General features: G+C 39.2%; 1 protein-coding gene across 7 annotated transcripts in view; it reads right to left on the bottom strand.

Moving 5' to 3' along the window:
- Positions 1-26,864, bottom strand: part of fli1 (Fli-1 proto-oncogene, ETS transcription factor) — a 49,938-nt gene that overhangs the window by 10,929 nt on the left and 12,145 nt on the right. For 4 of the 7 annotated variants that reach the window (XM_036584650.1, XM_036584651.1, XM_036584652.1 and 1 more), the window contains exons 3-6: positions 18,963-19,174; positions 17,359-17,510; positions 16,073-16,276; positions 2,278-2,346 (exon numbers count right to left, since the gene is read on the bottom strand). In XM_036584650.1, the coding sequence (XP_036440543.1) occupies positions 2,278-2,346; positions 16,073-16,276; positions 17,359-17,510; positions 18,963-19,174 (637 nt within the window). Of the gene's footprint in view, positions 1-2,277; positions 2,347-16,072; positions 16,277-17,358; positions 17,511-18,962; positions 19,175-25,117; positions 25,246-25,316; positions 25,533-25,683; positions 25,879-26,864 lie in introns of those variants that run through there. The other 3 variants (XM_036584654.1, XM_036584655.1, XM_036584656.1) reach the window with 3 other exon arrangements.

Here is a 26,864-nt window from a genome sequence, read left to right as displayed (position 1 = left end):
ACAAAAAAAGAATTGTTCATCAAAAACACCAATGACTCCTCAATTATAAACATCAAGAATACCAACAACTCCTCATTAAAACCATCTCCATTTGAAAGATCAAAAATATCAAAAACACTAAACTCCTCTGTCAAAAACTAAAAATCCCCAAAGATTCTTTCATCCAAAAACATCAAACATCCCTCAAAAACACCAAGTACTCTCACATCAGATACAGCATGACTTATCCATGAACGACATCAAAAATATCAGACTCATCTATCAAAAACACCAAACTCATCCATCCAAAACATCAAAGATGCTTCACACACACCAAAGACTCCAACATCAAAACCACCTGAAACACCACAAAACACCAAAAACACTCCTATATGAAAAACATCAACACTACAATACAAACAAAAATGTAAGACTTTTTGCCAGACCAATGTCACAGATTTCTCAGAAAAGCAAATTTCATCACTTCCTGTGGAGCATGAGGGAATTTCTATCACAGTAGTGCGGTTTCAAGAAGGAACACATTTACCTTTTATTCTCAAACACAAATCAACCACAATTCAGAACAATATACTGGTGACAGCAATGAGCACAGTATGTACAGCAAAGATAAATAATAATCAATTAATACAGGCCAGCGTGGCTTTATAAGTAATTAACTGGAAGGTCATCAGCAAGTGCGTCCATGCAGGCAACATCATGGTCAAATTTGAAATAAAAACACAACTTTGCCACGAGGAGCTAATATCCTTTGAAAGCATCAAGACTGAAGCTTTAGCATTAGCTAGAAAACTGTCACTAAGTTACTATATACAGTAGCTTTGAATGACCAGGACTAAGGTACAGAAACATGCCATTGGCTAGTCTCAGTGGAAAACGACAAATATTCATGATAGACCACTAAAAATCAAATATCCCCAAAAAATAAATAAATAAAAAAAGAATGAATATTAATTGATCATAGAGTATTAAAGACAAAGCCTTTAGCACTGCGGATGTGGACAAACAGATCATCCAGACAACTAGTATACTGGATACCACTTTAATGTGTAGATTATCATAAAAACAATTTGCTGTAATGCCCTCAGGAACACATGAAGAACAAGGACAGTCCAAAAAAACATCAACTAATTAATTTGCAAGCGCATAAAAACAACTCCGAGTTCCTCCAAAACACTGACAAAAACCCATGTCGCATAGTGTATATAACTAAAACATTGCTTTTCACCCAACACTCACATTCTAAAACCAACATTGACCAATACAGACACTCGAAAATACACAACAGCTCGCTTAACTAAGCAACGCGGCCCACGCTGTTATTGTGTTGTGGACTTTTTAACATTCAAATCCACACAAATGCAAACCATTCACTTCAAGTATATTCTCTCTCTCTTTGTATTGTGATCTACGGCACCTGTCTCTCTACTCTGTTTCTGCCTCTCTCTCTCTCTTCTCTCTCTCTTTCTCTCTGTGCTGGCCCTGGGCTACGAGGCACGTGGCTTTTGTCTTGCTAATTCGCTACGCTCTGAAAGGCCCTCCACTTTCAGGTGGACAGTGAATGGACGACTCAACAGCCATGCTTCTTTATTTACACTGAACAAAGACAGCACCTGCCGAGCGAGCGCTCACCCAGAGAATAGAGAGAGGGAAAGAGCGCTAAACGATCACCTTGATCACCCAGCACGATTTCAGCTTTAACATTAGTATATATCGACAAGGTAATGCGCTTTGTGTGTTTGGAACTAATGGGGCTAGATAAGTTATTTGCTAATAGCTATTGCTTACAAAAATGTTTCAACCTCTATCTGGTACAAATATAGCATATCACTGCTTTCAGAAGAAAACCTTGTATTTCCATTTTTGTCATTTCTCAGTTTTCGACATGATTCGAAAATGCTTGTTGCTCTTCACATTGTTTGTAAATTTCATGATGAATGGACCAGAAGAAATAGCCCAAAAAGAAAGTCTGGTTCCATTGACTTACATTAAAAGTAAAGTATGTTTTTTCCTTCTCCTGTAAAGTTATCATTTTGGAGATATGAGGTTTTCTTCCTTTCTGATTGCATTTTGAAAAGAACCCCTTGATTTAAAACAAAACAATCGGAAAGTTTTTCAACAACTGCCCATTTGCTTCTACTATAAGTGTGTTTTGAGAAAGTAGGTTTTCTGTTCTTGTCTTTTGGTTGTTGTCTGTAGTAATCAAGTTTATACTAAAGTTGTGGCAGATAGAGATTATGTTAGAGCACTCATTTCGACTGCAAGCTGCAACAGTCCTACCTTCTTTGGCAGGCAGACGGGGAGATTGGTCATTGTGAGATGGTGCATTGTATGATATTGATGAGCTACCTGCAACACAAAAGACCAGCACAATGTTAAAAGATATATTTTAACTCATTATTGTAAGTTATACTATGTAGAGTCCCAATATGTTTATAAACATGTAATAACAATGTATCCCTTATGTAACTACTGCTAATAAGGACATCTTGTTTCCATTAACCATCTTTTTCAGCATTAATTCATCTTGAATGTATGTAACTTCAGCTCATTGACTTAATGCAGCTGTAACATAAAACCTGCAAGTGGCTTGAACTCACCTGTCTTGCTGTTGGAACAAAACCTTGTATCTTTATTTTTATCATTTTTCAGGTTTTGACATAATTTGAAAGTACTTGTTGTCCCATTGTGGGAAATTTCATGATGAATGGACCAAAAGAAGTGACTCAAAATTACCTGGAAAAACGTCTGGTTCCATTGACATATTAAAAGTAAAGTTGTTTTTTTCCTTCTCCTGTAAAGTTACCATTTTGGCGATACAAGGTTTTGCTCTGAGAGCAGCGATATTCACATTGAGATGCGTTTTGATACATTTTGCTTAATACCTATTATTACTATTATTTTTTGTAACTTGTAGCTCACTGAAACAAGTAGATAAATACTGTGGAGAGTAAGGTTTCAATTCATACTGCATTTGCTCATAAGTAGATGAGGAGGTACTGTATTATGATTTCAATTGAGAAGCCATTAATGGAAAAATAAAAATATTACACTCTATTTGAAAATCACAGCACAATTACAAACAATTACAAAACAAAATGTTATCATCTGGATTTTAAAACACATATGGAGCTTGTGTCCCTTATATAATCCAGAAAGCTAAAATGATCTTCCACCAGCTGAGCTGTAAGTGATCCTAGGAGTTTGTCACAGCTGAGCAAAGTGGCCTGGATGGACATTAATACTTCAGCAGATCAGTGAGATATAAAATTACAATGCATATTGAAAAAATGGCCAAAGGACAATAATGACTAGAGAGGTAAAAATATTATTTTTTTATCCCTCAAAAGCTTCACATGTAAAAAAATCTGCATTTTTCTTACCATTCATACTGAATGAAGATCAAAGTGATTTTTGTGATATTTTTCTTGTGTTGACGTGTGTGTGTGTGTGTGTGTGTGAGTGATGGGGAGGAGGTGGTGCTGCACACATATTTTAACCTCGGGGCCCCTCGCCCCCAGCGCTGTGGCTTCGGGGCCACGGAACAGGGCCGGCATTGTGTGGGGTTAAACCTTCACACAGCAATCAAACACTGCAGACCCCCAAAGAAAAATACCCACACACACACACACACACACAGGCACAGGACAGAGAGCGAGAGAAGTAGAGATAGATAGATAGATAGATAGATAGATAGATAGATAGATAGATAGATAGATAGACTAATCTTATAAAGGGGTTAAACATGGTTCTTAATTTGGTATTAAACACTGCAAAACAATCATTATCTATCAGTCATAACTCATAAATGAGACGGGCAACACTGAGCTATTATATCTGATGGTAGGTGTGAGATGAGTAACCAGCAAAATCTGAAGTCTAACAGTGTAGATGAATATAGGCTCACAATTTGGCAAGTAACAGGCCACTGTTACCCTTTTTAATTTCTGTGTTATAACTGGTTATTAATGATTTTAAGGTGTTTATGACCTAATTAATAACCATGAATGAACTAATTTTAAGCCATTCCTAAACCCTCTTGGTAGTACTTATTTTAAAGTGGCACATAATAATATAAAGTTTAGTATGTAATATATAATAAATGATTTATTGTGTTATATATGAGTTATACAGCTTCCTTTGCTTAATATCTCTCCCTCTTGAAGGGGTGGGTTGTTTTGGCTGTGTATGTGTCTGTGTGTGTGAGTCTTTGAAGCACATCTGTTGAGGGTCTGGCCCATTGCATAACTAATCATAACTGCTCATGACTGCTTATAATACCTCTCTCTCTCTCTCTCTCTCTCTCTCTCTCTCTCTCTCTCTCTCTCTCTCTCTCTCTGTCTCTCTCTCTCTCTCTCTCTCTCTCTGTCTCTCTCTCTCTCTCTCTCTCTCTCTCTCATTCTGTCTCTGTTTTTTTCTTCTACTCTACCTCTTTTCTTTCATTCCCTCTCATTATTGTCTCTCTGTCTTTTTTCACGATCTCTCTTTCATTCTCTATGTCTTTCTTTTTCTTTCAACTTCTCTCTCTCTCTCTTTCTTTCATTCTCTTTCTCTCTCTCTCTTTTATTCTCTTTCTCTCTCTCTATCTCTACCCTCTCTTTTTCTTTGTCATTCTCTCTGTCTGCCTCTTTCTTCCATTCTACCTCTTTTCTTTCTTTTTCATTCCCTCTCTTTCATTTTCTTCCCGTCTCTTTCTCTCTCACTCTTTCTCATTCTCTTTGTCTGTTTCTTTCTCGTTCTTTCTTTCTTTCCCTCTCTCTCATTCAAGCTCTTTCTTTTTTTCTCTTTCATTCACTTTTTTATTCTGACTTTTATTCTTTTTTTCATTGTCTCTCTGTCTCTCTGCCCAAAAAATATGACTGTAGATGCATAAAAACAACTCCAAAAAATACTATACTTCTCTCTCTGTCTCTCTATGTGCCTCTCTCTCTCTCTCTCTCTCTCTCTCTCTCTCTCTCTCTCTCTCTCTCTCCAAGTGCCAGAGAAATCAGCTCATGTCAGCTACACATGGACATCGACATTTACAGCTTGGTTTTGACCACACAGACTTTCACGCTGACTCACATGCACACAGATTCATGCAAACACACACACACAGCCAAGCGCCACACACAGTTTATGGAGGAAGGTGCTGATCCTCACAACTTTAACTCCAATATACTGCAAGAGGAGAGATGGATCAATGAAATCGAGAGAGCGAGACGAGAGAGAGAGAGAGAGAGAGAGAGAGAGAGAGAGATAAACTGCACATATGCTTATGGTCTGTGTAAACATCAAGGGCTCTACAGTGTCCCTCACTGGGCTTGTTATGGCGGTTTTTTCGCTCATTAGAGGTTTTGCCACTAAGGATGCTTCAAAAGTGAGCGTGTCTTACTACTTACAGTTCCCATCTCTCTTTGTGTCCATACATAGGTCATAAGGGGTCCTCAGTTGGAATATTCTTCCCCTTCCAGCTTAGCATTCCTTAGCACTGACCTACAAAGTACACTGTCCTCCAACCATCATGCATTTATGTGAATGGTGTGGATTTTGGATGACACTTTATGTCTATTTCAGTAAGTGCTGTGCAAACGATAAAATGTTATTACATTTTAATAAGACAAAGTAAAATGCATTTAGTATTCTCCTGTTTGGTAATTATTATGCATTTAAAATACTGTTAGTGGCCTTATAGTCTGATATAGTCTGATATCATTGCTAGATTTTTTTTAAATGAGCATGGAAATTTCTAATCCACTCCAATGCCCCTTGAACATGGAGCTCAAAGTAGGGAGCAATGGTGTACTCCTCAACATGGAAACTAGCCCATGGGTGTAACATGAGTTAGCATAGCTAAAAGCCCCCCTAAAAAAAACAATTAAACATTTAGACATGTGTTGCTTGTGCAGAAAAAACCTAACATGGGATAAAAATAAACTATTTTTCAAATAAACAACCTCTTCCAGACAGTTCAATTAGTTAGCTAGCTTGCTTTGCTTGTGCTATCAATCACTCTGGACATTAAAAGAGATTGACTAGAGGAATTTGGGGCCTGGTTTTAGCTGGACACACCTTTTGTTAGTGGTGGATTTTGCTGCAATCCAGTACCAACAGTTTAACAAGTCATCCCAAGACCGGCCACACAGTAATGCTAATGGTAACAGCAATTGTTATAACACCAATAAAGCCTATATTCTCAGGCTTATGAGAGTGCCCCATCTCTTTTGCCCCATTCACCTAATTAATCCAGCCAGATACAATGTTTTGGGTTTTTGTGGATGAGTTGCCCACCATGACCCCCACCGCAACCTAACTGAACACAGTCAGACAGACTTGCACATCCTCACTCAGCCGTTACACATGCTCTTTTTGGTTTGCTGGCTGTTCTGAGGAAGCCGAGACAATGCCAGCAGATCACCGCTGCCCCCTCCCCTCCGCTGTAATTTAAACAAATTCTCAAATTGCGGCCAAATTGAAAGCACATTGGCGAGTGGGCGGCGATCGCGTACAGAAATCTGGATAAGTGACCGAAGGCGAAGCAAAAATAACGCAGCAGCTGGCCTCCACCACTTCCAATACATGCAGCACGCGGCTTTTTCATTTTCATGAGAGATTCAATCTGCTCTCCATGAGATCCAGATTTGAGTCAAGGCCCGGTGATGGATCCCATATTCTTAGTGCCTCTGTGTGATTGCATTGCTGTGCTCATCTGTGTGTATGTGTGCACATAACTGCAGCTTTAAAGACTGTGTTTTATAAATGCCTGTGTTCTTGTCTGCTTATTTTAATATTTACTCTCTATACATGGTCTGATGGGTGGAAATTGTAAATAAAACTGGAACTGGCATAATGTGCCAACATGTCAGAGCCATGTTTAAAAAAGGGTTCAAATAACAATAAGTACAATATGTTTTTTAATTCAATGCTTACACATATAAGCTTCTTAAGAAGACAGGAAAAGGAATTGGTAAACATAAATGAATCAAATAATGGCATAATGGGGTCACATCCAATCAGCTATTTGTTTCTGTGTTCTTTATGCAGTTATTACGTATTGATTGTTGTTGCTCCAAGTCTTTTTTTCCCCTTTGCTCAATTTTCCATCCAATTTCCACCCATTTCTAACCACTAGTTAGTTTTCCCCTCATCACATGATGCTACCAAGCTGGGATGATGAAGGCTAGCATGTGCTTCCTGAAGCACCAATAAATCTTTTTGGATTGCTGCTAATTGTCATGCTATTGGATAGCTCAACACACTTGGAAGAGAATACTAACTGCTGATTCTCTCAGGTAATCTAACCCTTTAATTGGCCAAGACCCACTGGCCAGTCCAAAGATACACACTTCTACAACCTAAGAATAACTCAGCTAGTTTTCATTGTAGTCCAGATGGAATAATAAGCCTCAGGAAGTTATGAGCCTGGGATTCTAAGGGGTTAACAGACACCAATGTCAGCGAACATCCCCCTGATTTGATGAGGGGGTCCATCCTACCCACCTAGAGAAAGCGAGGCCAGTTATACTCTTGGCCTCCCAGCCACAGATGGCTGTGGCATCACTATGGATCAAACTTGCGATTGGGCCAAAGCTTAGACGGATGCGCCACTTGTGATCTCTTATTTTTATGATGTATGCAGTTGTTTGGTGGTCATTATACTCAGAAAAGTGTACTGTGATGTAAATGATCATAACCATAATAGCATACTGCCATATTGACCACCCCTCTGATTTGAGTCTTAGTGATCATATGCATGCTTCTGCTGTGCATAAATATTTATGTACATTTGCATACATGCATTTTTATATGCGTGTGTGTGTGTTCGAGTCAGCAGCACGGCAGCTCTAGCGGTGTGGCCCGAGGCTGGGGGAGGGTTGTCCCTGCCCTGCTCCGCTGTGTATAAGCTTAATGACACACTGGAATGTTAATCAGAGTCTGAGTAAACACAACCAAACACACACCATGTACACAGATGTGTATGAAATGATTACGCCGCCGCCGTCAGATCCAGAGACAGCCGGCTTGGGAGACACCTCGCAGGCCCTGGCTGCCTCAACATACGCTGGGCTGTTTGTGTTTGTATGTGTGTGTGTTGTGAGAGGGGAACTAGAAAGCCTTTTCTGGAAAGCCTCAGCACTTGTCTGTGATGGTGTGTTTGTTTGTGTTGTGAGAGGAAAAAGATCAACTAAGGTTTCATATCTCAGGCCTCTGGGGGTTTGCCAGCCCCACCCAAGCAAATACACACAATGTACACTATGAGATACAATCAAGCATCACATATGAAAAGGTTCAGGCACAAAACAACATTTCTCTTACATGTACACTGCTCAGAAAGAGTTTTGGACTCTTCTATCATTTTTTTTTTTTCTCAGAAATATTTAATTTGCTAATGTATTATGGAAACAGTGCAGGTGTGTTGGATGGTACATTGGAGGTCTCTGGTTTGAATGTGCATGCATTTGGTTTAGTGTCTTAACCTTTGTTTTAAAGTAAAATTGAGGGTTAGGTGAATGTTTTCTAGCTCATGCTCAGTGGATTGTTTGATAAGTCAATATACAGCTAAAATAATGTACTTTTGAATATCGCTGTTGTCGGAAGAAAACCAAAATGATAACTTTACAGGAGAAGGAAAAAACCTGCTTTACTTTTAATGTAAGTCAATGGAACCAGAGTTTTTTCCAAGTCATTTTGGGCTGTTTATTTTAGTTGATTCATCTTGAAATTTACAGACAATTTAAGGGGCAACAGGGATTTTCAAATTATGTCAAAAACTGAAATACGTCAAAAATGGAGATACAAGGTTTTTTTCTGACAACAGTGATATTCAAAAGTGTCTTCTCAGCTGTAGATTGACTTATCAAACTATTAACTGAGCAATAGCTAGAATACATTCACCTAACCCCCTAATTTTACTTCAAAAAAATGATGTGACACTAAACCAAATGCATGCACATTCAAACCAGATATATCCAATATACAGTCCATCACATCTGATTCTAAATTCCATTGAAATTCTGACAGATAGAGAACATTTTAAAAATAAAGGGTGAGATTTCTAATCCAATCTAAGACTGTGAAGGCAGAGCTCAAAGCAGAGAGCAACTGTGGACTTAGCCTGATCATCAGTTATGCAAACTCATGCACTCAATGCCTACAATACTTGAAGCTGACATCCAAAAACAAGGATATGAAAAAGAAAAACAAACAAATAAAATACTAAATACTGACCCGCATAAAGGAAATAGACACTAATGTTTGTTCTGTTAATATTTCAGTACTGTACCATCTGATCAGAAGAACAGCATGACCTACATGAATGCTGTTTAATTTGGGACAGGAACTTCAACAGGCAGCAAGAAATGTGCTAGCCCAGCGTTAACCCCAACCCAAGCTGGGGAGGGGGTAATATGGAAGGACATGACATCCAGAGAGGCTAGACACTTACACTGTAAACCCACCCTCCTTTACTCCATTAACTAGAAGCTAAACTTCCCTAGCAACAGCAACAGTGACAACAAACTGACCTTTTTAACTGGGGGTATGGCGCACTCAGAGCCACTTTACGTGGCCACACCCCATAAACTCCTCACGGCTGTGCAGAGCCTGTGGCCACAGTACTTTTACTTGTCTTACTTTTACTTAGTTAATTACCAGGATAATTTTGAGTAAACAAAGTTTCAGTTAGTAAACATGGTTGTCGTTGCTTTTCTGATGGATACGACTGAATCAACTGTAAACTGATCTTGGAAATTAATAAAAGATAAACAAAATGTTTTCTTTAATTCATTAACCCCTGAAGACTGATGCAAAAAGTAGCTATTTCTGCATCTGTTTATTAATAAAACATTGTTGTTGCATTCATTTAATATGTAAAGAGCGTAATCTAACAAACTCAAAAAAGTATGCTTTTAATTTGTGTCATTACCTTTTAAACCAAGACAATACATGAATAGCAAAATGACACATATCAATCATGTTTTAGCTTATTATTCTGATAAAAAAAAATATGATAATACGCACTTGTTGAATGATATTGCACCTGAATGAGCTTGCTTGGGTGTTCGGAAAATCGCAATACATCCAACAATAAAGCAAGACTTGTGCCTCTTTTATGCAGTGATAGGAATAGTAGCATAGTAGCTCATAGAAAGCTGAAATTCTACAGGCCAAAATGTTTTACTGTGGCTGACATGTACATGTACACACCGTCAGCAGAAGGGGCCAAAAATCTCTGAATGTAATGTAGAAATGTTTGGTTTGAAATGGTTAAAATCTGCCCCTAGATTAACTGGTGCACATGCACGTCCAGATTGGCCATAGCAAAATGAATTAGCATGTGTAATTGGAGCTTCCTGTGTGCTACTGTCTATTCTACCACTGTATAAAAGAACCACCTTTATTGTTGGATGTGCTGAGCATGCGCACACATTCAGAACTCATTATGAAAACAATATTTACTTGTTTTAGAGTAACAAGAAAAGATGACTGAAGTGTCCTATGCACTTGTTTACTTGTTCAAATTGGGACAAAATCTACAAATATTTGGCTTTGTTAGACCATTCTTTACATCGCTGTCCAAAAAAGGTATATTTCCATTTCTTTTTCTTTTACTATATTAAAAGTAATGAATGTTTTTGTCTCCTCCTGTAAAGTTACCATGGACAACAACTCTATCCAAATAAACATAACAACTGCTTTGAAAAATCCCATTATTGATGACAGAAGAGTAGATTAAAAGGCAGAATCATGCCTTTTTGGATTGGCTTTCAAAGGTTAACACAGCTCAGCAGCTTTCTTCCCTATGCCTGCAGTAATGAAATGAAGCTAAAGCTCCTCAGAGAAAGGAAGGCACGGGACAGGAGCATCTCTCTTTTATTGTTCTTCGATTTTGTGTTCGGGACAGCGGCCAAGACAATTCAAACCGCCAAGCGGAGGATTCTGAGCCATCTCTTCAGCTTCCAAAACACACAGAGGCTAAATCAAAGGGAGAATGGTGGGCAGATCTGCAATGCCCCCGCCACTAAGCCCAGGCTTCAGTCCTGCGGCAACCGTCCCTAATGAAAACTCCAAACGTCAAGATCTCCTGAAAAAGAAGACGGCGGAGAAGAAAAAAGCACCCTGACAGCGTTCGGCCCGGCTGGGCTCTGCCCTGCAGTGCACAATGGCTCCGTTATGCTCCCCGTCTCTGCAAAGGCTGGGCTGGCCGCACAAAACTGTTGACACCCACGGAATAAAGTTCCCATTACCTCACGCTGCCGAGTGCATCGGCCCGTTTCTTTCTTTTTTTTTTAGTAGCACTGCTTTTAAGCGCCGGGACCCCGCCCGCCTCAGAGCTAAGTTGCTGTCATAATGTTTGGATGGGCCAGCTGTTCCCCTTGTCCCGTCCTAGGCTGACGGCATCAGGGCCTGACCTTTTGGAGCATTTGTGGCTATGCTGGGTCTTGTGTTTACCAATAGGAGATCTGTGCCAGCTGCTCTCATTAGAAGGCAAACACCAAAAGCATTGGGATGGATATTGTTTTTCATACAAAATCAGGAGTGCAGGAAAGATGCATCCATCCACAGAGCCAAAGAGCCAGCAATGGTTCTAGACCTGCAGTTTTGGACTTTTCAGGGAATGATGCAGCTTTAGATTTGTCTCCACAAATGTTAGAATAACACTTACATTAGCATAACACATGCATCATTAGAGTTGTGCTAGTATAGCACTTGGGGGCCTAGTTTTCATTGTGCTAGCATAAGACTTAAGTAGCTGTTGTTGGGCTGGTATAACACTTAGGTATTTAGTGTTGTGCTATCGTAACATAATTACCTAGCATAACACCACAGTGGCTAGTGTAGTGCTAGCATATCACTTAGGCAGCCATTATAAATTAGCTCCTGGGTGAACATCTACTTGTTAGAGTATGACACACCTAAATTATTCTAATTTCAAGTATTTTGTTTTACAGTAAAGGCAGTGTTTCTTGCCATGATCTATAAACCAAGTTAGTAATATTGAATAAATAAGTTTGCTAACTAGGCTTAGTTAGCTAGCTCATAATTTTAGCTAACTAAAGCCTAGTTAGTGAACAATTAACAGTAAACTTAACCATTAGGGGGCGCTAAGTGTAGTTGTGTAATAAGCATGCCTTAATGTACCTATGGCAAGTAAATAATGCATAGATGAGACTCTTACCAGTATCATTGTGAACAGCAACTCAACTGCTTTTGTCAGATTGCACTTTTACACTTTTACTACTTATATAGTTTTAGTATGAAACTTTTTGTATTGCTGTCCTGAATACTATTTGTCCAAAACTGCACTATGTGTACTGCCTTCAGTCCAGTATTGCACTGTATGGGGTGTCTTACACAGTAGTGTTTACTACTGTTTCCATCTAGAACCTTTATTCCTTTATGTACACCATGCATGTTGCAACAGTGAGAACAGTGAGAAAGCTTTTTGTTATGCCGTTCTGGTATAACGGCAATAAAGTGGGATTGAATTTTATTTAGGAGTGTGGCCCCGGGGCAAGTAATCAGCAGTCCTCTATGCGGTCCAGATGCACAGATGCAATGTGTCTCCGAGACATGCTGCTTATAGATGGCACTGGTGGATTGGACAGGACAAGGCTTTGCTTTCTACCTCGCCGAAGGACCTCTTGCCAAAACACGCAGTGCTATAATGTAAGAAAAGCCCCTGGAAGAGGAATGGGACGGGCTGCCTTGTAAATTAGGGATAAACTTTCCCGTGCCTCACTGGGCAGGCTCCCGAGGCCATGCACCTGGGCCTCGTCTCGGCCAGCCCCTGGCTGAGGGCATTCAGGAGGGGAGATGCTTTGGACGGAATGGTTATCGAAATTCTTCATGGTCGCGGCGGCTCTGCCAAGCAAAACGTGGCCGTCCCGAGGAGTTATGGGGATAAGAAGAGCCAGGAACAGTCACTTCCTGAGCTGAAAACTATTAAACTGGCGAAAGGAAAACGAACTCTTTTATAGAACAGCGTAACATGCTACTTTAAACTGATTTTTCTGTGCAGAATCAGAGAAAACATTGGCACAGTTCAAACAAATTGGCCCTGCCCTGGCACAAACAATGGGAAAAACCGAAATCTAATGACTTGACTCACCAAAGTAAACATTTCTGGCTGTATATTGCGCATTGCTATTCATGCGTCCAATAGCTGAGGTCACTACCAAACACGTTTACAATTATGGTGCAATTAATTGTGTAGTTTGGCTCCTAAACACCCCATAAATTCTTGTAAACAAACACAAACTCTGCCTTAAAAGCGTCTTGGGATGATTTTCAATGAAGTGATTATGAAAGAAGTGTGTAGAAGATCATTGTATCACAAGCCTGACATCAGACTGTACGGTCTAAGCTCAAGTCAAACTATTATTTAGTCTCTAGTTTGCTATACAGAAATTTGAGAGCCGCTGAAGCAGGGAGACTGATATCAGCATACATTTCTTAATTTATTTTCAATGTTGGCTTGCTCTGAGGAGAGCTGTGCTCCTTAGATCAAGTGCTTCTGATATCCTACTCTATTGAGTGTCTTCCAAAATCACAGCACCTCAACAAATGCCCAGTGTGTTAAACCAGATAAGACTAACTATAATTGTGAGCCTGTTTACACCTTGCATTAACACCTGTTTTGTGTCTGGGTTGTATCTGGAAAACTTCAGCTAGATTTCATTTACACTTTTCACTAAAATGCATCCCCAGTTTGATCAATAGAGAAGCTTTCCCTGTGTAAAAAGCACATCAACACATATGTTGTTTCCATTTTTACTTTTGTTCACTTTTTTCTCCCGTTACAAGTCAGTAAGCTTGGCTAGAATGCTTTCATTAGCCCAGAGTGCAAGAAAGCTCTTGGTTTGGGAATACAGTGCTGCTTGAAAGTTGTAAATTTCTGCATAAATGTGACCTAAATATCGCTGTTGTTGGAACAATATTTCATATCTCCAAAATGGTAAATTTACAGGAGAAGAAAAAAAGCTACTTTACTTTTAATGTAAGTCAATGGAATTAGACTTTTTCCATGTCATTTTGAATCATTTCTTTTGATCCATTCATCATGAAATTTTGACACAATGTAAAAGGCAACAAGTATTTTCAAATTATGTCAAAAACTGAAAAGCATGATATAGTGATGTATAATCGGTTTTTTTATTTATTTCATAACAATAAATAAAGATCCAAATTAAACAAATAACACAAAAAGTATATATTTTTTCATTTATTCATTTATTGAACTAAGCAGTCTAACATTAAATGTTGGCAAAAGTAAGTGAATCTTTGCCTTCAGGAACTGGTGTAAGCAGCAATGACTTCAACCAAACAGTTCCTGTAACTGGTGATCAGCCCTGCACAGTGACTTGGAGGAATCTTGGCTCATTCCTCCTTACAGAATTGTTTTAAGTCTGTTATGTTAGTGGGCTTTCTTGCATGAATGCCACACCTTCTATTTCTATTGGATTAAGGTCTGGACTTTGTCTAAGCCATTCCAAAATGCAAAATTTGTTCTGCTTTAACCATTCTTTGTGGACCAACTGGTATTTTTGGAGTCTTATTTTAGGGCCCCCTTTCTGTTGAGGTTCAGTTCATGGATGGCAGCCCTAACATTCTCCTGTATAATTTCTTGATATGATCCAGAATTCATATGTCCATCAAATGACTGCAAGCTGTTCTGGTCCAATAGCAGCAAAACAGCCCAAAACTGTGATACTGCCACCACCATGTTTCAGAGTTGGGATGAGGTTCTTTTGCCAAACATAACATCTCTCATTTTAGCCACAAAGATCTGTTTTTGCCCTATCTGTCCACATGACATTATTTCAGTAGTTTTTGGGTTTATCCACATGGTCTTTAGAAAACATTAAACAGGCAGGACTTCCTCAAAAGTAGTGGCTTTCTCCATGCTATCATTCCATGCATACTATTCTTGTTCAGTGTTTACCTGATTGTGGTCGCATGAACACCGACATTAGCCACTGTAATAATGTTGGAACACTTTTGTTCAATAAATGGGTACATTGGGTTCATTGGGTTAGCTATTGTTATGAGTAAAATGAAGATGTGATCATTTTTAGGTCATGTTTATGTGGAAATTCACAAAATGATGAAGGGTTCACAAGCTTTAAAGCAGCACTCTAACTCCAGCTTCACTTTTCATTTCATCATTTACTTTACACAAGTAAAAGATTACTCTACAAGATTCATCTCTGACCACCTCCGAATGTGGCTGATCATAATCTGATCACATTGCATCCTGGAAGTGTTTACACCTGGCTTTTCATGTGGTCAAGTGAAATCCAAACTTGATTTGATCACTGAAAAGGCATGCAAGGTGTAACCAGGCCCTTTGTGTGTCAGTGGAAACATACATACACACCTAAACTTGTTATCCTAAAAGTTTCCAAAATAACATTTGAACCACTGACTATTTGAAACCATTGATTGTAAAGGAGGATCTATTGTAGAGTCCAAAACCCAGAAGGTACCCAGCTATAAAAATCAGTAACCTTCAATATGCTACAGATAGCCCTACTTTATTTCTATATCTATTGACACATACCCTGTAAGCTCATGTACTGGTTAGTGAGCACCTCCCTTACATCAGTTAACATTCTGTACAATCAGTATGTTTACTGTAAAACAACACACTATTAAAGACGTTTAACCCTTAGAAATAGCAGTTATTATTGTGCTGATAAAAGCAAAGTGCGATATGAATTATTTTTCAATAGTTAAGGAATTTTTTCAGGAGTTTTTCAGTTGAAAGTAGCTTTATGCATTTTATTATGCTTTGGAGAAAAGAATGTTCTTTACATTTTTTCCTTTGTCATTTCTTGACCTTTACATAAAACATAAACAAGTTTGTTATTAAGTAATGAAATCTGTTGATATGGAATGTAAATCAAATGTAAATGTGTATTCGTGTAACGACAATTGAATAATTAAAAAAAAAAAATGAAAGCCATGACTTTCAATTTCTAATGTTTAACATTCAGTTTTGTTGTATTTATGTTGTCAAATGGCACCGAAAGAATTTTAATGGACATCCCTAGACGCAGCCACTTTAATCGCATAGGAAGAAAAGTACACTTACTTTCCCTGAGGTAATTGAGATGTGAGAGCAGGACCTCTGCGTTGTAGACGCTGGTAAGTCTCAGGAAGTCCTCCTTGCTCATCTTGCACAGTTCCTTCCCATCTATGTTCTGGAACATGGCTGTGTCTATCTCTAAGAGGCCATATTCTTTGACAGCCCAGTCTAGCCACTGTCGCACATGGTCGGGGGACCACAGAGATGGGTCTGGAACAGAGTGAAAGGATAACAATACTGTTAAAACCGTCTTACTCTCAGAGGTTTGCCTTCATGGCTCTTGGTTTGAACATATGGTTTCTGGAAAAAATAGAGCTCTTACATTAACTTTAAAAAAGGTTCTTCACACTCACAGATCTCATTTACAACAATGGCCCTTCAAAGACCTACCCACTCCCAAAGGCTCTTTTGGGAAACAGTGTATTTCAATGTATTTCTTTTTTAATCAAAAAGCACAATTTAGATTTTCGTCTCTAAGATACACACTTAAAAAATGTTTTTTCAAGGGTTCTTTAGGAAAGAAAGTGGTTCTATATAGAACCATAAACACTCAAAGAACCCTTAGCATAATTAAAGGGTTCTTTGCATCATGAAATGGTTCTTCAGATTGGTGAAGAATGTGCTTTAGATGGTTTTACATAGAACCTTTTTGAAAAAGGTTCTATATAGCAACAAAAAGTGTTCTTTTATTGTTACTAGCTTGACATCGTAACAATAGAAGAACCTTTTTTGTTGCTATATAGAACCGTTTTCAAAAAGATTTCCATACACAAAAGATTCTCTCTCAGTCTGAAGAACCCTTTCATGATGCAAAGGGTTCATCGAGTGTTCATGATTCTATATAGATCCATTTTCTTCACTAAAGAATCTTTGAAGAACCATCTTTTTTTAAGAGTGTAGTGTGAGACTGTCTGTCATTCTCATACTCATCCTTGTATAAACTACAGAGTGATTACCTGGAAATATCAGAGTGAACAGATCTGCTTTCATGGCTCATGAATGTAGAGGTTGGTAATCACATTTCCAAACAACCCCTTATACCAAAACTTCTAATCTTATTGAAAAATCTGGGGACCTCCATTTGAGACATATGCTGGCTTGCATGCATGCAAGGATTTATCAGAGAGGAGCAGAGGATGCTGATTCATGTTTTAACCTCAGAGGCTCTTTCCTCTCAACTGTAAGCTATAGCTGTTTACTCAGGAGATCAGGGTGTTATTCATATACCCTTTACACGATAAGTGATGCACAGAAAGCATGCTTGCTTTATGTTTCCTACAATGCACTCTCACCTGCGGGGACAATTACTCTCCTCTCATTGGTGGTCATGTTGGGCGGCGGGGCGTTCTTCTCATCCATATAGCCTCCGTAACCCATCTGTGATGTGTCGGAGCTGCTCACCAGCTTACTGCATTTCCCCACGCTGCAGTCCACAGGGGACTCTCTAATGTCCACAAGGGATACAGGGGACAGGAGGGAGGAAAGGAGGTGTAAAAAAGGAAAATTTCATGGAGGAACATGCTCAAGATACTCTTGATACACATGCTCACTGGTTTTTCCATGCAGTTAAACTATTCAACAAGTGGAAATAGACACTTTAGCATAATGTTGTATATCGCTGTTGTCGGGAGAAAACCTTGTATCTCCATTTTTGACGTTGTTCAGTTTTTGACATGATTTCAAAAAACCTGTTGTCCTTTACATTGTATGTAAATTTCATGATGAATGGACCAAAAGAAATGACCCAAAATTACTTGGAAAAAGGTCTGGTTCCACTGACTTACATTAAAAGTAATGTAGGTTTTTTTTTCCTTTTCCTGTGAAGTTGTCATTTTGGAGATATGAGGTTTTCTTCCAACAACAGCGATATAGTATACAGTGTTAAAGTAATAATGTGGTAGTAATAACCATACAGGTCTAAGGGTCAACGGCTCATCTGATATCTAGAGCAACCACTAGTGGTTTCAAATCCATGTTACTGGTCTGTCAGGATGATACTATTGAGTTTTTAGAGTCTTTGACTCTCTTGTCATTTACAAAGGGATTAAACCTTTTAAATGGCATTTTATTACATATTTCTATAACCTATACTGTAAACCCGGATAAGTTGAATTTACTTAAAAAAACTGGGTAAACCAGTTGCCTTAAAAAAGTTAAGTAATATGTTCTGAAAACCTGAGTTAGAATGACTAAAATTTTGGAATGGAATGGTGGAATGAAAACACACTGATGGTGAGTAAAACAAATGGAAAGAAACACCCAATATGCAAATAGATGGAGCCAGGAGCCAATGGGAAAGAAGCACATTTTATCCAACAAGGTTGTGTTAACAAAACAAACATGTAACTGTATTTTACAGCTTACTTAGTTTCACTCAGCAACTTTAATGGAAAAGAAACAATTAAAACCAACAGAAATGTCATCATGTTTTGAAGGTGAGGTTTCAAAACTGCCATGGCAACAGACTAAACTAAATAGCAATAAGTGAGTTCAACACAGAAATAACATTTGAGTGTATGAAATTATCAAGAACATTCCCTTAACTTAAAATAGTTTAACATGTGGAATATACTGCGTTTTATGTACAACAGGCTTAATTTATTTGAGTTAAAACAAAATGTGGGATTACAGTGTATAAATAGGTCAGCCAGTTTGCACTGAAGTCCCTGTAGTTACTGAATAATGAGCCTTAGTATGTAATAAGCCAGGGATTTTAGGGGGTAAAGAAATACTATGACTTGCAATGCTTTAATGGACTTACATGCTTCTTACATTCAAATGGAAATTGTGTTTTATTTGAAATGTTGCTGGTTATGACGCAAAATCAAAATTTCCTTCTATTATGTCAAGGAGGTTAAGTGCAATGTGGGCCCAGACTCAGTCCTGTATACTCTACCTAGTTCCGTTGAGGTGGTCGTATTCGCGCTTTACATTGACCCGGACGGGCTGGTTGATCCACTCCTGCTGTGGAGGGATAGGGTTGATCTTGTGCTGCTGTCCGTAATCCTGCGTGCTGGACGCCGTCATGTCCGTCTTTGGCAGGGGGGCGGCAGCAGCGTAGGGAGGCTCGAACAAAGACTGGTCTTCACTCACCACTGAAAGCGCCTCCTGGAGGGTGCGAGAGGAAATGCTGCATCACCACATTGAGTAAAAATGGCAAGAAATTGTGAATAACATTCAGTGGATTCATTACATATATTTGAGCCAATGAGGAACCCTCTGGGCCTTCTAGGCTTTTGGGGAATGCTTAATGGGTTCTGGGAACTAAACATTGCAAATCTTGATTGGAAACAAAATTAAAGTCTTGAAAAAAGGATTTTTTTTTTTGTGGAATCTAAGTAGATACAGCCAAGCAGTCTCTTTCGTTGGTTAGGCCTTCAGGAGCTGTACGGAAGGCCTAAAGCAGCACTTTGACCAGCAACATAATTACAAAAGTGACAGAGGAATTAACCAGTCATTAATTTCCAAAGGTTAGGATCAAGTTCATAAGACAGAAAGTTAGCCTAAGCCTTCTGTAAGTCCTATATATGTCACTGACTGCAGATATGAGTGATAGTCTGATAAAGTTTGTTAGAAATGAAAAACAGTGGTGGCAGCTCAATTCCAGGGCTTTGTAAAAGAAAAGTTAATATGAATATGTTAATATGTCTGTTGTCAAATATGAAATATCTGTTGCAAACTTCAAATTTGAAATGTGCACCAGTGTTAGCTTAGTGCTAACATACTAGCACTAAACAATTACCGTATGAGCACTAGCAGAAACTTAGTGTTTTTAAAATGAGTAGAATCACATATTAGTAGAGTTATTATACTTAATATTATCAAAGAAAATAAGAACATTAACATGAACCTAAGCTTTGAAACATAAAACAACCAAGGACAAAATGCAGCTGCCTCTTTGTCCTGTTCTCGGCTCAAACACGAGCAACTCGGAGAGGCAGAACAGAAGCACAGTAACGGCTCTGAGGTCATTTCTACATTTGACCTCGTTGCAGGAGCTCAGCTGGGGTGATGTAGCTTTATTAAAGAAAACAAACGGAGTAGACAGGCCCCTCCGGAGCCTTGCAGTGTCTACACATGCAGGCGCTCATCCTCTTATTGCTGCCTGGCACGATTGTGGCCAACGCTCAGTCATACACAAACGTTCACGTTTCATTCACATCTTTCCCTGACTCCTGCTCCATTTCCTCTGCTTTTCTTTTCTTTTCTTTTCTTTTTTTTTCTTCCGAACTTGGTCCACTGCATGAGCCAAAACAATAGAGCAGATTTCCTTCTGCTCCTTTAATAAGACATAAACACCTGCCAAAGGCCTGCACCTGTTAATGTCTAGATTTGGTACAGCAGCTACCCTGTATCATACAAGAATACAATAAGGAATACAATTGCCTATTCTATAGAGCTACGTTCTTATCCAGGGTTTACGCAGAGGGTTTCCAAATGTCAGTGATTCTCCAGGTTGAAGGGTTAAACTATAGACTGGAGTCTAGGTCAATTAACCTCAATTACTTAATGAACCCATCAATAAATATCGACATTTTTGATGAATTAAATAATCAGCAATTTGCATGATGGTAATAAATATTTTAAGTTTAAAGTCTACTGACTAGCTTAGGAAACAGAACTTAACCAGAACCTCTGCATGGTCTGTTAAAATTCAGTTCAGTCTATTCTTATTATCTGGCTTTCCTAAAAGCTCTGATTACTCAACTAAAAAAAATAATAATCAATACACTCTTACAAATGCAATATTGGAACCTTTACATATATGGAAGTTCAATTATGTTAAAAAGAACCTTCACATTCACACATTCTACATAGAACCATCCACTGAATGGTTGTTCAGGGCATCAAAAGTGGTTCCAGTCTGGCACTGGCCCAAATCTTTTCTTTCGGGAGGTCAAAGTACAACATTTGTCAAGGACCAAGGGCCAAAAAGACAAAAAGCTAGGTAAAGATCAAGTTTTTAAAAAAATGACTATATACCATCGCACTATATTTTTTGACTAAAACACTGAAAAGCTATATTTTTAACAGGCAAATAAGAACAAGATTTACACGTTCTTAAATAAAAGGTTTCTCTGAGTGATCCTATAGACGAACCTCTTTTGAGAAATATTTGAGAAAGATTTGTAAATATATAGAACCTTTTCAAGTTTTAAAGACCTTCTCATAATGTAAAGGTTTTACACCAATTTCTGGACTCTTCTTAGAACTCTAAAAAGGTTCTTCTCTCATTTACAAAACGATTCTCCAAAGCACATCCATTGAAGGGTTATTAGGGAACCAAATGTGTTTCTTCTATGTTGTTGCACCTTGTTTTTAACAGTGTAGTATAAAAATATGTTTGTGCCCTCATTATGTGAGGAGGTTGGGTTGGGGTAACTTCCTGAGAGGCCAAATCAAACATCCTGATTGACCAACTTTCTTTAACATTGCTCCAAAAACCCTTTTTGGAATCATATTTTTAATAATGTAAGATTGTGACGGCTCTATACTCGTGATATTCTCTTGAATCATGTCTGCTTTGCTAGTCGGGTGCTTTCTTGGGATCTGGTCACAAGCAGCATTAAGCATTCGGCAGAGCAAATCTTCGGAGCCTCAGCTGAGTGAATTGTCCAAGCCAAACGTGACACTACAGAAAATGTGAAGCAGCTGGGACCATGAAGAACACCAAAGCACGGCCTGCTGCCACAGCTTCAGAGCAGTCGTCCCACATAAACACTTCAAGCGCCATTCAGAAGCCCACGGTTTTACTTTGGCTTCTTGGACGTCTCGACAGGCGCCGTCAAATTGATCGGCAGGGCCCGTGCAGCATCTGTGGACACTATCGGAGGGCCCACAGCAGCGGGGCTGGTTAAGGATAAGTATGACAGGGTGAAGGAATGCCACTATGGTGCCAGATAAGACCCAGTGCTAGCATTCTGATGCCTGTGCCTTACTTATGTTGAGACATATCAGGCTCTACCATATAATTCGTGATTGGCAGTCAGGCTTTCCCAAGATTACAGAGGGTTTTTTTAAAAATAGGAAAATCTAATTCCACACACACACACACAATGCAGCCTTGGCAAAAGGAAGCATTCCTACATCTATATAGACGGGTGATCTCAGAGTAAAAAAATAAATAAATAAAAGGACGAAACCAAGCTTTTCATTACGACGAGGTTAAAACGTTCACAAAAGTGCCATTTTCTTCAGACCATAAATTAGCCGTGCCTACACAAGCTCACTTCGTCCGAGCAGAACCACAGGCCTGCGCCAGTGTGGCATCGTAAATTTACAGTGAGCAGCGCCTACAACACTTCTTCGCACAACAGCGGGCCCATACACAAAAACATGGAAGCATTACGAGGGTGTTTGTTGGGACTAGAAAAGCCTGTGTTTCTGTTTTCCACCCGAGAGTTCTGGACCAGAGGCCCGTGACTTGGGCGACTGCTGCAGTTGAGGAATCGTTAAGTGTGGAGGCAACTCCAGCCTGGGACGGGCTCCCTGTATTCCCAGTGTGGTGCAATGCAAGGTGGTGATACATAGAGAGTTCCAGCCCTTTGTTTGGGGAGGAAGAGGAAACCTGACAGGAAACCAGATTGTGTAGAACAGGAAACCCCATGGCTTCAAGACCCCCCCACACACACCCTTGTGATGGGTAGCACTGTAGAGACCTACGGTTAAAACTCAATCAAGGATGGAGCCCCAGCCAAATAGCAAAGACACAACAGCCGGGTTTGATATGCTAAATATTTATCTTATGCTTATCACTGCATTTAAAGTGGTCAAATTCCTAACAATAACAACAACAACAACAACAAAAATAGCAATAACAAATGTACTAGTACTTCTACTACTACAGCTACTACTGATAATAATACTACTAATAATACCCATATGGTCTCAAATTTATTTGAACAGATTATCTACAGATGTTCAAATAACTATCAAACAGTATTAGAGTTAGGATTAGCACCAGGGCTAGGTTTTGGACCAGGGTTAGGGTTACACTCTCAGAAATAAAGGTATGAAACTGTCACTGGGGCAGTGCCCCTCTTGTCACTGGGGTGGCACCCTCAAGGGTCCATCTCAGTACCTTTAGTCAGGGAACATAACTGAACCATAATCCACTGAAATTATATTGTCTAAGTTGTACTGACTCCACACACCCCGTCTGGTTTATTTTATTGTTCTGTTTTAAAACATTGGATTATGAAAAGGTACAAATATGAACTTTTCACCTGGGAAAAACTTATTTAAGGTTCACAATTGGACCTTAAAACGCCTGCTGTACCTTTGAGGGCACATTTACATTGTTTGTACCTTCATGAATGAAAAGTGTTCCTGAGCAGAACCTTTATTTCTAACAGGGTAGGATTAGATTTTGGGTTGAGGTTAATAGTAAGTGAGAAGCGTTAAATACATGTTTAGTTCAAATGTAAGACAAGGCAAGCACTTACAAAGCATCAACAGGGGGCTATAACAATAATAATGATGACATAACACAAAGAAGAGGCTAATGTTGTAGTACGTTAAACGTATTTTCTTGTAATTGTAATATAATTCAGAAGATAATATAATAATTTCACAGGCAAAATCTTCAGTGCTATCCTAACATACCTGTAACCTAACATACCCAGCAATATATCATAAACTTCCTATCCAAAGCACTTATTAAACTCTCAAAGCACTCAAAAAATGGCAAAGATGATCCAATCTGAGGCATTCTGGCCACATACACCACACCCAAAGCCACTAATATGACCCCAGAGGGGAACAGCATAGAATACACTTAACGTTAAGCACACGTTCCCCTCGTCATACGAAATAAAACGTCATAACTTTGACGTTCATTCATTTCAACTTCCATCACTCACTCTGCTTTTTTAAGCAGCCCATCTGGTTCAAGAGTACACACTTAAGAAAGATGGTTCTTCAGGAGTTCTTTAGTAAAGGCAATGGCTCTATTTAGATCCATGGGTTCTATATAGGACCACTAAACAGTTCTTTGCATGGTGAAATATTCTCCATCAATCTGAAGAACCATTTTACTACATAAATAACCAAAAAAAGATAGTTCTCTAAGGGTTTAATAAAAACAATGGTTCTATATAAAACTATAAACACTTAAAAGGTTCTTTGCATAGTGAAATGGTTCTTCAGACTAACAGAGAATGTGCTGCATATGGTTCTATATGGAAGCTTTTTGAAAATGGTTCTGTATAGAACCACATACAACACATTCTCCATCAATCTGAAGCTATAAACACTTAAAAGGTTCTTTGCACATTGAAATGGTTCTTCAGATTGATAGAGAATGTGCTGTATATGGCTCTATTGGTTCTATATAGAATCAAATATGACACAATTTCCATAAGTCTAAAGAACCATTATATCATACAAATAACCATGAAATGTAAAAACAAAGATGGTTCTTGGTTCCTCAAGTGTTCTTGAGGAAAGACAACGTTTCTATATAAAACCATGAACACTTAAATAGTTATTTGCATGGTGAAATGGTTCTTCAGATTGATAGAGAATGTGCTGTATATGGTTCTATATAGACCTTTTTTGAAAATGGTTCTATATAGAACCACAAACAACACATTCTCCATCAGTCTAAACAACCATTTTAACATGCAAATAACCATGAAATAAAATAATGGTTTTCCAAGGGTTCTTTAGTAAAGACAACGGTTCTATATAAAACCAAGAGCACTTAAATGGTTCTTTCAATGGTGAAACTGTTCTTCAGCGCTGTATATGGTTTTATTTAGAAGCGTTTTGAAACGGGTTCTATATAGCACCAAAAAAGGTTCTAAGCTGTTAGAAGCTTGACATTGTAACAACAGAAGAGCTCTTTTTGGCGCAATATAGAGTCATTATTTTATGAAAGAACATTTGAAGAACCATCTTTAATACAATATAGATATTTATTAAATAAGATAATTATATCCAATCTAAAGTGCGTAACCGCAGCAGACAGAACTCCCTTTCCTTTGGCCAATAGCCTCCCACTGATACCGTCTCGCGGCTAAATATCAACATTTTCCGCCGTTACATTACCACCAAACCAGAAAGTCCAGTCTTTCAGACCGTCCGCTGACCATAATGACCGAGCCAACACGCCGCCCAGTGGCCTTCCAGCTCGGCTCGCCAGTGCTGGGGCTTTTCAGGAGCCACAGAGGCTATCAGTCTAGCTATAAAACTGCGTTCGCCGCCGACGCAAGCGTGCGCGCGCGCGCTTGAAGAAAGTCCAGCCAACCTCGTGCGGCGCTTTCAGTGCGGGTCGAAGCTCCAGACGCTCAAAAGTCCATTAAAATCCCTCCATTTCATTTCGTCCCAGATGTGCGTCTCTACACACTGCGCTTCTTCTCCCGCGTGTGTGTATGCGTGTGTGTGTATAAACTCCATCCGAACGCCCCCCGACACCCCCCACCCCATCCCTGTTTTTCAGCTTTCGACCCAGACGAAAAGGAAAAGGGAAACTTTTTCGAGGAGGGAAAAAAGAAGTAGTAGCGGGGAAGGAAGGTTGTTTTTTTTTGTTGTTTTTTTGGTCGCGTCCAGCCGTTGAGCGCCCAGTTGACCAAAGCTCGGTCCAGCCCGTCCGGTCCGAACCCCCTCCCTCTTACCTTAATGGTTCCGTCCATTTCGTCCCGTTTCGAGCGGAGTCCGGCGCTGGTGCGGACATGACACGAGCCTCAATTAATTCCAGCCCGGGATACGCGGCCGCGAGAGCGAGAGCTAGAGAGACACGCACACACGCGCGTGCACTCTTTTACACCGGACGGACCTTTTTCTCGGCTGCTGCTGCGTTTTGGGAAGTGAAGTCACTGCGCTGGAGAAGGAAGCCGAGTGCGCGCGTGTGTGTGTGTGTGTGTGCGTGTGCGTGCGTGTGTGTGCGGGTGTGTGTGTGTTTGTGTGGCCCTGCCTTCATTACTGCGCTCAGAAACGCAGGATACTGGACAGAGGAGATAAGGCTCGAAAACAATGGAGTTTCTTTCCTCTGTAAAGTTTTTTTTTTTCTTTTTTTGTTGCTTGGAAATATTTACAGGACGGAGTCCAGCGCTTCATGTACACGCTTAAAAAACGGTTTTCAGGGGTTCTTTAGTAAAGGTAACGATCCTGTTTAGAACCACGGGTTCTACAGTCTTAAAAAGAAAGTTCTTCTACTGTCATACTGTGGATTGTAACAATAGTAGAACCCTTTTTAGTGCTATGACAGATCAATTTTTTTAGTTTCTATATAGAACCCTGCACAGCACCTCCATCCTCCATCAACCTGAAGAACCATTTAAGAACCATTATCTTTACTAAAGAATGCATCATTTTAAAGAGTGTATATAGAACTGTTTGCATGCTAAAGTGATTCTTTGCATGGTGAAATGGATCTTCAGATGGATGGAGAATGCGTTGTATATAGTTCTGTACAGCACCAATAAATGACCTTCTGTTGTTACAAGCTTGACTTTATAACATAACCTTTTTGGTGCTATATAGAACCATTTCCCAAAGCTGCTATATAGAACCATAACACATTCACCATCAACCTGAAGAACCATTTCACCATTTAAGAACCATTTAAGAACCATTATCTTTACTAAAAAACGCATCTTTTAAAGAGTGTATATATAAGTGTTTGCATCCTTAAATGGTTCTATGCGAGGTGAAATGGATCTTTAGATGGAAGGAGAACATGTTGTACATGGTTCTATATAACACCAAAAAGGTTCTTCTACTGTGACATCATAACAATAGCAGAACCCTTTTTGGTGCCATATAGAACCATTTTCAGAAAGCTTCTATATAGAAC

This window comes from Colossoma macropomum, unplaced genomic scaffold, assembly GCF_904425465.1.
Source record: "Colossoma macropomum unplaced genomic scaffold, Colossoma_macropomum, whole genome shotgun sequence".
Taxonomy (NCBI): Eukaryota; Metazoa; Chordata; class Actinopteri; order Characiformes; family Serrasalmidae; genus Colossoma; species Colossoma macropomum.
Note: the sequence above shows the minus strand (reverse complement) of the source record. Positions and strands in the feature narration are given on the sequence as shown.